The 13,701-nt window shown below is 37.0% G+C and overlaps 1 protein-coding gene across 4 annotated transcripts in view; it reads right to left on the bottom strand.

Moving 5' to 3' along the window:
• Positions 1–13,701, bottom strand: part of LOC128642024 (uncharacterized) — a 141,730-nt gene that overhangs the window by 110,721 nt on the left and 17,308 nt on the right. For 2 of the 4 annotated variants that reach the window (XM_053694660.1, XM_053694662.1), the window contains 2 exons: positions 7,481–7,617; positions 712–1,044 (listed from right to left, as the gene is read on the bottom strand). In XM_053694660.1, the coding sequence (XP_053550635.1) occupies positions 712–1,044; positions 7,481–7,532 (385 nt within the window). In that variant the 5' untranslated portion in view covers positions 7,533–7,617. The remainder of the gene's footprint in view (positions 1–711; positions 1,045–7,480; positions 7,618–13,701) is intronic. The other 2 variants (XM_053694664.1, XM_053694663.1) reach the window with 1 other exon arrangement.

Raw genomic sequence — 13,701 nt, 5'->3', positions numbered from 1 at the left:
AACTCACTGCCTATTCTTACTCTAACCACTGTGACTCTTCCCTCTGTTGTAGTAACTTCACTCTCAGATCACCCTGACTTACACCAAGTCTCCCAGATACTGTCTTGGAAATGTTGGGAGGTCTGACTTCAAATTGCCAAATGTTGTAGCTTTTTTTTTCTTCTACAGGAAAAAGTAATCCCACACTTCCAGTCTCATTATCACAGCATAGCAAAGTTTAAAAATATATGTTTTTTATTAGATGCAAGAAAAACAAATGTAGGCAAATAAAAACAAGTGCAAATCCAGTGATAGTCTCGGTCAGGCTGAGTGCTATACGCGTTTCGGGATTCTCTCTGCCCTTGTTCACTTGACATAGTTCTGCACTCTAACTGGGACTTATTTGTAGGCTCTATCACTAATTGCAACACATATTATTGTGTAAATCTTAAAGAAATAGGCTCAATTTCGGTCAACAACACATAATTCATATAAAATATATAATGAGTTATATTTATTCTTCTACACTTGATCTGTAAACCCGAATGCCCAGTGTATATGCACATATTTACTTAAATGTTTATGAGTTTTGAAGATTTACTACTGGTCTCAGAAAATATTGGTCAAAAAAGGTGAGATGAGAAAACTAGTCTAACAAAAGAAAAAACTATCAATTTATACTGCAATACTTCACAATAGTTGAGTGTTAACATTTTACACATAAGTACTTACCTTTAATATTCAACCTTATTCGCTTTTCTTGTCTGTCGGGGCTGTAAATAACTAAACACTTGTAGGTTCCTTCATCAGATACAGTTACACCAGGAATAGTCAGAGAGGCATTGCCTTGTAATATGGCCTGGTCATCTATAGTCACCCTTGATGTTGACAGAACTGTCCCTTTGTTGTCATATTTAAGCAGCTCTGTTTCCCCAAAGTGCCAGAAAATGGCAAGGTACTTGGGATTTATAGATGGTTTATCCACACGGAAAGTACAAGGCAGAACAATACTGGAGCCAACAAAAGCATTTGTAGATGGTGGAACAGTCAGTTCCAGAAGTGCATCTATAAAGAGACAAAGGCCATAACATAAGTGAGCAGGACATGGATGTACCACAGTTGAGATCTATACTAATAGAACACTGTACTCAAACATCTTGTGTCATCCATATAAAAAAGATAGACAGACAGACGGACAGATAGATAGATAGATAGATAGATAGATAGATGATAGATAGATACATAGATACATACTGTAGATAGCAGACAGACAGACATATTATTGACTAGATCGATCGATATAGATTGATGATATATATAAATAGATAGATGATGGATAAATATATATATATATATATATATATATAAAACACGGAAGGGAACTGCACTCTCATACCGGACCAGGTACAGTTCCCTTCCGTGTTTTGTATATGTCTAGGGTGGTTACATATTCCTGTGCACCCTTCCCTTGTTTTCAGTTTGTTTGGATTTGAAAGCTTGCATTGTGTGGCTGTTTTAGGGTCTCAGGTATTGGAAAGGACCTTGACGTGGTACCTGAGCTTGTCCCATTTGGCCAGATGCGGTGACTAACCTTTCCATTTTTGCTTTTAAATCTTAGCTTAGCTGTGTGTTATATATATATATATTTGCAAGCAGGACCAATGCAATGGCACCACCTAATGGAATATTATTTAGCTTAGTTATATATAATTCAGGTATTATATACTGAATAAAAAATATATATATAATACTATGAGGCGCTGTGTATTGATTAAAGTATTTACACAAACAATTGGTGGGTGAAAGTCCACCTATTGCAAAAGAATACACTATTAGCACTCTACTTATTCCATATATTGTGAGTCAGTGTTGTGTCTGTATATGTAGTGTTTGGTGTAACTTGTTTTCACATACTTCAAATTAAAATATCGTTTTATTTAATTCTATTAAAATCAGGGGAAAATAGTAAAAACACAAATCAAAGAATAATACTCTATGAATATACCAGAGCTGCTGTGATCCTAAAGAATCATCTAAATAATCAGCAGAATGCAACTGCTCATATACAGCCCAGTATATTGGTGAATTACACCTAAATAAGTGACAACAATGAAAATAACACCATTAAATTATAGGTGTTCAACTAGTGCTGTTAAATGCAGGTGTCAATTGACATGAGAGAACCGGAGACAACATTTGTAAGGCTGATGCAAGTAGTACCACTGTATCCCTCTTGCCTCGCTATGTAACGATTATCATATATTTAAAACTTATTACAAAGTACCTTGTAACCAACACAATATCACTATTGCCTCGCTAAGTAACGATTGGCATTTATGTAGAATGTGTTACAAGGTAGCTTGCAACCAACAATTATTAATAAAGTCTCCTAACCCATCTAAAGCTGATTTTGTTGGTCTAAGTGTTACCATGCAGAGTAACCACATAACGTAGCTATTAAATCTATAAACATGGAGTCTAGAGCTGCAGTTATCTATCTGAAGATATGTGCGATTAAAATTAAGGAGCCACGGCTATAATTTAAAGTAAACAGAGTTGGTCTAATGACGGCTTTTTTAAAAAACATAAGAGAGCCCCACAACTCTCCTTCCCTTCCTTGACATGTTTTGCCCTAACGGCTTTCTCAAAAGGATGAGGAGCACCGGGCTCTACAGGATTTAAAAGATGCAAAATCTCGCGATATCGGAATTCATGACGTCACGAGGCAGCTTGAATCCGGACTGCATCTACAGCATCCTTGCTTTTGCATTCTATCGCATTATATAATATGATCCTTGGATGTTATATCGATTTAGGGTTGCTTGTATTAGATGGAAAAGACAATCGGCTAGATTGCGAATTTTGCGTTAGGCTGAAAAAGCAGCGTTAACAGGTCCTAATGCTGCTCTTTCACTACCGCTGGTATTACGAGTCTTGCAGGTTTAGGGGTACCGCACACTTTTTTGGCCTTACCGCAAACCGACTTACGTAAACTTTGTAAACCCTTTTTTTCTATGGGACTTCCATAGCGCCGGTATTATGAGTCTGTCCTGGGAGGCCAAAAAGTGAGCGGTACACCCTACCCCATCAAGATTCCTAACGCATTTTAAAGTCAGTAGTTAAGAGTTTTATGGTACAACGCCGTAGCATAAAACTCATAACTAAAGTGCTAAAAAGTACACTAACACCCATAAACTACCTATTAACCCCTAAACTGGGCCCTCCCGCATCACAAACACTAAAATAAAATTTGTAACCCCTTATCTGCCGCTCCGTACATAGCCGCCACTATAATAAACATATTAACCCCTAAACCACCGCACTCCCTCCTCGCAAACACTAGTTAAATATTATTGACCCCTAATTTGCCGCCCCTAACATCGCAGCCACCTTCATTATACTTATTAACCCCTAATCTGCCGCTCCGGACATCGCCGCCACCTACATTATACTTATTAACCCCTAATCTGCTGCCCCCAACATCGCCGACACCTACATTATTTTTAGGGCTTAATAAGTATAATGTAGGTGTCGGCGATGTCGAACTCGGCGTTCATGTTAGGGTGTTAGGTGTAAACATAAATTTTATTTCCCCATAGGAATCAATGGGGCTTCGTTACTGAGTTTTACACTGCTTTTTTGCAGGTGTTAGACTTTTTCTCAGCCGGCTCTCCCTGGTGATTCCTATGGGGAAATCGTGCACAAGCACGTACGACCAGCTCACAGCTGATTTAAGCAGCGCTGGTATTGAAGTGAAGTGTGGAGCAAAATTTTGCTCTACGCTCACTTTTTGTCATTTAACGCCGGGTTTATAAAAACCTGTAATACCAGCGCTGTAGGAAAGTGAGCGGTGAGAGAAAACTGTTTGTTAGCACCGCATAGCTCCTAACGCAAAACTCGTAATCTGGCCGAATGTATTCCAAGAGAATGTTATGGAGGATAAAAAGACCATCAAAGATATATATATATATATATACACTGTATATATATACACTGTATATATATATATATATATATATATATATATATATATATATATATATACAGTATATATAAAGTGTAATACGTTTGTAAATTAAACACTATGTTGTAAACAAGTTTGGATTGATTTATATATTGTCAGACATGATATTACATCAGATGTGCTACCTTGTGTGTATGTTATGTACAAGTGAATGAGCTCAGATACTTGCAGAAACCTAATTGGTGTATCAAAAATACATGATATTTATGGATTAGTATCCATAATACGAGAATACATATATATCTTTATGTATATAGGATCTTTACTCTTTCATGATGGAAGGTTGAATCCAAGTAAAACTCACTCAGACCCAATCAATATAAATAACTAGCTATATTATTATGTCTTGTCATTGTATTGACACCTTCTATCTGTGTGATCTGTAATGGTCAATGTTACATGATATATGGATGTCTAAACCATCATTGTGATTAAGTGATTTGATGTGATCGGTGACATAAATAAACTGGTGGGCATCAAGTGTGCTATGTAAAAAAACACAAAGTGGGTATGTGTAAACTTAAATTCACAAACTATATGCCATCTAATATAAATGATAAATTTCTAATTGGATGCGTAGTGCATCTATAAATGTACTTTTAATTGTGTAGAAATAGTGATTGGTTAGTGCTCTAAAGCTATATAGCATCAATGTGACAATAATACTGAAGTGTGATATATATATACTGTATATAGTGACTTGTTTATATTACCATGTGATAATTTATAAGTGTCTTGATTGCCTACAATGGCAAGCTACATGAATAGTGTTATTGAGTCATCCATATCCCTGTTATGAGCTAATAGATCAGCTTACATTATATGAATTTATATAATTTCAAAGATTGGTGTATGGGATATATTGATTTGTTTGGCTGATTATTTCTTCATTAATTCAGAGATGATAATTTGTCATCTATAAATATGAAAAGTAGTTATTATTTTCATTCAACCCATTCGGATATACAGTATTGAGCAAGTAGATCCATTTGGTTTCGGCTTTTAGCAACTCATATTCCAAATTTCCTCCTCTTATCCCAAGATTTATGTGTTGGAGACCAAAACATTTTAAGCTGTTAATTTTACTTTGATTTACCTGAAGGAAATGACTTGCCACACTTGTAATTTATTTGTCTGCTTTTTTATCTTTCTCAGCATTTTTGATATTACGTTAGTGTTCTCCAAGTCTGGTTCGCAGTTTTTTTGTGGTCATACCTACGTACTTTAGGTAACATTCACAAAGTAGAACATATATTACCTGCTCAGTTTGACAGTTGATGTAAGAGTCAATTGTATGTTTTTTGTGGAATCTGTCACTGATTATGTTGTAACCATATGATAACAAAGATTGCATTCTCTGCACTTGTATGACCCCTTGGTAATGATTCCTTTTTTCCCATCAGTTTTTAGATGACTGGGACTAATCATTGACTGAAGATTGGTAGATCTATACCCAATTTGGATTTCTCTCCAATAATATTTTTAATAATGGGATCAGTATGGAGAATGTGTATGTGTTTTGTAAGATATTATTCACATGTTGGATGCTGGGATTATAGGTTAGAACCTGTCTTGTTACATTATCAGATTGTTTCTTTTTGGTTTGAAGAAGTAAATTTCTGTGAGTTTTATTAGCTCTCCATTTAGATTTTTTATTGATCTCTTACTATAGCCTCTATTAAGAGGCTATAGAGCAGAGCTTTCCAAACTTTTCATGTTGGCGACACGCGTTTAAAACTTACATCATTTTGCGATACAGTAATTCAGTTGTACTAGCAAATAGGAGGTTAAACTAACTTGTTTTAAGAGATACGGACACAAACATAAATGATATAATAACAAAATGTATTTACGAGTAACAGTATTTAAGTATGTGCAAGAATTAAAACAAGTTTAATAACACCAATAGCTACTTACTATTTTAATGGGATGTATGAGGTTGATGGGATGAACACAGTTTCTGAATATTTGGTGGAATATTAGATAAAGACACTCGCATTTCATCATCAAGCATTTTTAAGCTTCCACTTCCTATCCGTATATCAAGACCAGGAGCAGCAATGCACTACTGGGAGCTAGCTGCAAAAAAAACCCACTGACTTCTGACTTTAGCTCAGCGTTTAAGCTGCCGTCCTCAGAGCTCTGCGAGTTGTACTGACTACTGCCCGCGCTGCAAACACACTGCTGCCCGACTCACTGACTACACGTGCAGTCACGAGACGATTGAGGAGACTATACTCTTTGCAGTCAGGAGCCAATGTGCCAACAAAGCCGCCAATGTGAATAGTTTCAGTTCCCACTGAGCTGCGCCAATAGGTTAAGATGATCTGTGACCCACTAGGTATCAATCACGTGCCAACAATGTGATATGCGTAGCAAGCAGGCTAAAAGTCGGAAACAAAAAAAAAATGTTTGGAAAGCACTGCTATAGAGGCTATAGTAAGGCTATAGAGGCTGTAGTAAGAGATCAATCAAAAAAAGCTAAATGGAGAGCTAATAAAACTCACAGAAATTAACTTCTTCAAACTAAAAAGAAACAATCTTTTATTTGACACACATATATAAATTTATATATATATATATATTTATAATTTGTAGCCTTATATATTTTTACAACTCAGATTCCTGTGCTTGTCTTGTCATAATTTAAGCCCTTTAATTCTGACTTCACCAGGTCTTTAATAAAACTGAAGGTAATATTGTATATGAACTTTTTTGGGAAAATTATTCATATGTAAGCTATATCATTATTTATCTAAATGTCACTCTTTTTTACTATTTAAAGGAAGGATAGATTATAGATAGATAGAGATTGGTAGATAGATGATAGACAGACAGACAAATATATAGATAGACATATATATAAATAGATAGATAGATGATAGAATTATATATAATTTGTAGACATTTATTTTTACAACTCAGATTCCTGTGCTTGTCTCTTGTCATACAGAAATGCAAGAAACACCCCTCAGTGAGTCATGGAACTTTGGATATAAAACGTTCCTGTTGTGTATTCAGTGACTGACTTACATATCATTTAGTGAGCATTTACAGACGCAGGGAGCTTTAATGACTTAGTGCCTGAGCAGGAACCTACAACTTACATATCATTTAGTGAGCATTTACAGACGCAGGGAGCTTTAATGACTTAGTGCCTGAGCAGGGACCTACAACTTACATATCATTTAGTGAGCATTTACAGACGCAGGGAGCTTTAATGACTTAGTGCCTGAGCAGGGACCTACAACTTACATATCATTTAGTGAGCATTTACAGACGCAGGGAGCTTTAATGACTTAGTGCCTGAGCAGGGACCTACAACTTACATATCATTTAGTGAGCATTTACAGACGCAGGGAGCTTTAATGACTTAGTGCCTGAGCAGGGACCTACAACTTACATATCATTTAGTGAGCATTTACAGACCCAGGGAGCTTTAATGACTTAGTGCCTGAGCAGGGACCTACAACTTACACGTGTGATGAAGTAACAGCAGCAAAATAACTCCACCGTGCTCCGCTAACATATTTTCTTTCTTTTTCAGTTACTGTAGTTTTCTTCTCCGTTGTTGAATGGGGTTTTCAGTATCAGAAGTCATCAAAGGGTTTCTGCTATTGACAAAACAATAATAAAGTACATTGTTTATTTGCTGTCCTTAGATGTCACCATTCAGTCACAATCTTCACAAAACAACAACGTGAGAACAAAGATTTTTGTGCAGCAAGAGAATAATATTCCAGGTTTCAGGAGCTTAGAATTCCGGTCTAACCAGGAAACTCAGCCAAATGCTATAAGAGTTGTTATCAGGGAGGTTCTAATAAGCTTCTGAAAAGGAAACGAGGCACAGTATAAAATTATCTACACCTAAACACATGGGTAAAATATTTATCTTTCATGATTCAGACTGAACATGAGATTTTTAAACAATTTTCTATTTCACTTCTAGTAACAATTTGTCATTGTTCTCTTGTTATATTTTGTTGAAAAGCAGGGACATAAGCTCAGGAGCTGGCGCATTTCTCAAGCTCTATATGGCAGCTTTGTTGCAAGATTATTATATATATGCAAAAGCACTAGATGGCTGCACTATTTCCTGTCATGTAATACTAATGTTATACATTAGCAAAAGCACTAGATGGCAGCACTATTTCCTGTCATGTAGTACTAATGTTATACATTAGCAAGAGCACTAGATGGCAGCACTATTTCCTGTCATGTAGTACTAATGTTATACATTAGCAAGAGCACTAGATAGCAGCATTAATTCCTGTCATGTAGTACTAATGGTATACATTAGCAAAAGCACTAGATGGCAGCACTGTTTCCTGCCATCTAGTGCTCCAGGGGTATCTCCTCAACAAATAATATCACGGGAATGAAGTCAATTTGATATTAAAAGTAAATTGGAAACCTTTTTTTAAATGTTATGCTCTGTCTGAACCACAAAATAATATTTTTATGTACACAATCACATCAGCGAACATTCAGAACACCTTTAAATTGTAACAGCATAATCTTCATTTTGCTAAAAGGTCCTTTTAATATAACATATTACATAATATTAGAATATGTATTTATTTTTGAATTACTGACTTTAGCTATGTGTTTAACCTCCCATAGCGGTTAAATACATTGGTAAATTCCTGTTTGGGAGCTGCTGCAGGTGATTGACAGCTACATGGCACTGCTGCCCCTGACTGGTCCAAAGAGGCCATATTTGCAGAATCTAAGTGGGAGTTTATTTTTGTGGTTAACGCCTTTGCAGCGATAAATCCATAAGCCTAGATTACAAGTGGGACTCTAAATGCTAATACCGATGGCGCTAAATCTACACCACTTCCATTTATACTCATATAACATGTAGTTGTTTTTTTGTGTGTGCAATAATGTTGTGAGTGCTTTTCACTGCACTAGGGTAAAGTTGTTAAACAAGCGAAATCCCACAAAAAAATAGTCAAATTCCTAAGCATGAAAACTAAAAATGTTCTTTCATGATCCAGTCAGAGAAAGCAAAAGTGTAGAAGAAGCGCCACACAAGGGGCAGATCCAAGAGTAGATGTGTAGACTTCACAATAAGATTTAATAAAAAATACACAGTGCACTCACAAAATAATCCTCGCTTAGGGCTGAGGTACACTACAAACGTTCATCACTCAGATGATCCCGGTGTCCAGTCCAAGTCTTTCTGTATGTATCCAGGGATCTACCAACATGAAAATATTCCCTGTCCCCTTACACGGCTCACTGGAGTGAAGCTATAACCACCACAGGGCTAACAAGTGCTTCTGTGGGTGGAGATATCACTGTCCAATACCCACAGTGGCCTAAACAACGGTGGAAGCCTCTGACGTAGCGGGATTGGAACTGTGAAATTCTTAAGGCCACGCCCAGTCGCCCACTTATCACCATGTCTCAGTGTTTGCAAACACTGTTTTTAGGAGTATCTGAATTTGCTATTTTATCATGATTTTATTACTATTTGTTGGCACTGTTATTTGCCCATTTTTCCATATGTCCACCGTTGCTCAAGCCACTGTGGGAATATTCTCATGTTGGGAGATCCCTGGATACATACAGAAAGACTTGGACTAGACACCAGAAATTTGTACTGTACCTCGGCTCTAAGCGAGGTTCATTTTGTTAGTGCACTGTGTATTATTTATTAAATCTTATTGTGAGGTCTACACATCTACTCTTAGATCTGCCCCTGGTGTGGTGCTTCTTCCCCTCTTTTGTTTTCACAGATGCTTTATTTCCACACACTCCAGTGCAGGATTTATAGAAGCCTAGCCTCAAGATGGTGCTATAGCAGTGGATGTGCACCTGATGTCTGCACTCCTCAACGGGAACCACTGGGAGAGTGTGTCCATTTTCTCTTATGATCCAGTCAGAAGATACAATTTAAAAAAAAGTTTCCAATCTACTTCTATTACCAAATTTGCTTCATCCCCATGATATTCTTTGTTGAGGATATACCTAGGAAGGTGTCTGAAGCACTAAATGGCAGGAAATAGTGCTGCCCTCTAGTGCTCTAGCAAATGAATAACATTCTTGCAAAACTGCTGCCATATAGTGCTCAAAAAATGGGCCTCCTGAAAATCAAAGGGGGTAATTAGCACAGCGATGGCAGCAAAGTGTAAATATATATGTATATGACTTTTAGGGATGGGCGAATGTTTCTAAAAATTCAAAATTTAAAACGAATTTTGATACATTCGTTCGTTCAAATCGAATTTTCGAATGTTTATATAGTATTCTAACATTCTATTTTCGAATTTTCGTTTTCAAATTTTAGAATAAAATTCGAAAATATTCATTCGAATAATAAAATGTTTAGCTATGTATTCATTCAATTTCGAAATGTAATATTCGAATGTGACATTCGAATTCGAATGTGACATTCAAATTTGAAACAGTATTTCTAGTCTACAACTGTGTTTAATGAATGTAATATTCTAATTTGAATGCTACATTCGAATTCGAATGTAACATTCAAATTTGAAATAGTATTTCTAGTCTAATACTGTACTATGTTTTATAAATGTGATATTCGATTCGAATGTGACATTCGAAATAGTGTTTCTAGTCTACAATTGTGTTTTATAAATGTAATATTCGAATTTGAATGTGATATTCAAAAATTGAATTTTTAAGAATATTTGTTCTTATCAACATTCTATTATGTAAATTGAATTTCTCCCATAACATTCGTTCTAACATTTGAATTTGGATATAAACACATTCGCCCATCCCTAATGACTATATAAATATATATTTATGTGTTAATATGTGTCTATACACATATTGACACATAAATATATATGTTTATGAGCATATTAACATATAAATATATATGTATATAATCATATACATATATATTCATAGAGAACAAACAGTTCCCATAGACCGCAATGTAAAGGCACTTTTAAGTGCTGTTTTTTTCCTAACACCCCACAGTCACTAAATTTAGCCCTAAAAAACTGCATAGTGCAGTTTTCTTTTTTAATAAAATACACTACACTGTATTTTGGGGGCATTTGGGGCACATTTAAAAAAATAACCAGAGATCTGATCTCTGTTTAATTTTATAAGCGATAATTGCCCTGTTTGGGGACGTGTTATAAACTAGCGCTCCACTTGTAATCTAGCCCTTAGTATAGCTTTAGGGGTACTTGTGCTACAGAGGTGGAAGGTAAGGTTAGGGTGCATTAGAAGGGCATTATACATTGGGGTTTTGGAGGTAAAAAGTTTTCAGATTTTTTTTTTCTTGCACTCTGGATTTGCTAGTGAGGTAGTCAATAGCAGAAGGTTTTTTTGATTGGGGTTTTACTTTGGAGGTTGTTGTGGCTAAGGGGTTAAAAGACTTTAGTGGGGGGGGGGTTCTTTTGTGTTCTGGTGCTTAAGGGGTTAATAAAGGAGGGTCTGTATGTATGTATTTACCCTCCAAAGAGCTTTTTTTTTAAGTTATGGCCACCTTGTTTGACCCTCTTCCATAAATGCTCATGGGCAAGCAGTTGGCCATCCCTGCTCTGACAACTTAGAGGATGTCATTTTAGCATTATAATGTCCCTTTAAAGGGACATAATAAACAAATGTGAAATGTATGAGTTCATCTAAATAATTCCGAATAGAAGAATTTTGAAAAATACTTGTTAGCAAAAATGCTGCTAGTAAAATATATTCCTCTTATACTTCATCAGTTCTGGGATAAGCAGCGGATATTTATTTTTTACAGTGGTGTCGTTAAGAGCTCAGTAATCTATTTAGGGACAGACACCTCCATCTTTATTGCCAATGGAAAATACTCCTCCCCAGGCAGGTGACTTGGAGTGTAAAATCAAGCCTTTCTTTAAGTTCTTGTCACTATATTCCCCTTGGGTCTGGCTCAGACAAAGGATAGATACAGAGAAAGAGAATCTGTGCCCAGGTAAGAGATGAATTGGTCAATCAAATTCCCTATGAAGAGGAAGAGTATCAGCTCCTTTCTTCTCAAAGACATCTTGAAAACCTTGGTACATCTCCGGGAGTTATAGTTTAGTACTGGATGGTGATTCTAGTTTAAAAGTGGAATGGATGTAAGGAACCAAAGGTGAAGACAAAACTGGGATCTGAATTTAACTATACTGGTTTCCCAATCAATAAGTGAACTGTGCCTCCATAACCAGGGGAGACCAAGTACCAGAAGAAATACATGTGGGGCCCCACAGTGGCCTGTAAAGAAACAGGGGCCGATTTATTAATGTCTGGCGGACATGATACGCTGTAGCGTATCATGTCCGCCAGACATCGCTGAATGCGGACAGCATACATGGTTGGTATTCATCATTGCACAAGCAGTTCTGGTGAACTGCTTGTGCAATGCCACCCCCTGCAGATTCACGGCCAATCGGCTACTAGCAGGGGCTATCAATCAACCCGAACGGCGGATCCAGTTAAGGAGCAGCAGTCTTAAGACCACTGCTTCTTAACTGCTGTTTCCGACGAGCCTTAAGGCTCGCTCATAAACATGGAGATCAAGGGCCATTCGGTCCTTGATAATTTGACCCCAATGTCTCCTCAATGATGGGCCCAGTTTTAAGTTATGAACCATCTTTAAGTTAAATATAAACCGGGTTTTTCTTAGAGAAATAGGGGTATCTGTAGTCTTTGGGCTAGTTGGGTATTCAAGAAGTGTCAGAGTTTATAATGAGGGGCAAACCAATTGCATTCTAATCCCACTGCAACAAGATGGGTATGGACAAGTGAGGTTTTGAGTATCTGGGCATTTGTTCAATAGACAAGAGAGGAAGAGGTGGCTTACCTCTAGGAGACTTGGGCTTGGCTGTGTATACTCAAGCTATATGTCCAGGTTTCCCATAATAGAGTTACAAAGACCTCCTTCGTTGTTTCTCTGAGTCAGGGAGAGGGCCTAAGATAATTTATTTTTGTTAGGCACCTCTGTGGTATTAACAGCTGGGGTTGTAGGCGGATGATAGACAGGGCATCTGCATGGAGGACTATGAGCAGCTGCCATTTCCATCTGTCTTTCTTTGAGATGAGTCAATTTGAATGGACAAAGAGATTAGGCTTTCCAAGGTGGCAGGAACTCCCACTAATGCAAGCTCTTCTTTCGGATAGGCTCAACCTAAATTGATCTAGGAAAGCTGCTTCATTCCAAGTAAATAATGTGTCAAGGGGCCGGAATTCAGTAACATACTCTTCCACGTCCCTCCTGCCCTTTATTCAAGCATGTATTTTATTTGAGCTGTGTAGGCCTTAACGGGGTCTTCATATTGTGACTTCAAACCTTGCAGAAAGTGATCCCATGACTCCAAGATAGGGCTATGAGTGACTAAAAATGATGAGCCCATAAGTGTGATTCCCCAGTAAGGGGAGAAATTCTGTACAAATTTGTATAAAACCTGAATGGTAAGTTCTAGGTTGTAAATAAAACAGAAACTGTCAGGAAGTGGAAAAAAAAAGTCTGATATTGAGACATCTCCATTAAATATTTTAGGCAGAGAAACTCGTGGTTCAAATGTATAGTTTGTTGCTGCTTCAGGCCTAGAAGCACTCGTATATGGAGCAGGGGTGAACAGAATCTTACAGAGGGCTTTGAAGTCGATGCTCTAGTCTATTTTGATCTGCAGGGTGCATTCTGATTGGGTTACCAGTTAGTTGTAGGTCAAGGTGGTGATGGCTTCAACCATTTGTGC

Source organism: Bombina bombina, chromosome 11 (genome assembly GCF_027579735.1).
Source record: "Bombina bombina isolate aBomBom1 chromosome 11, aBomBom1.pri, whole genome shotgun sequence".
Lineage (NCBI taxonomy): Eukaryota > Metazoa > Chordata > Amphibia > Anura > Bombinatoridae > Bombina > Bombina bombina.
The sequence above is the reverse complement of the archived record's forward strand: the minus strand, read 5'-3'. Positions and strand labels throughout refer to the sequence as shown.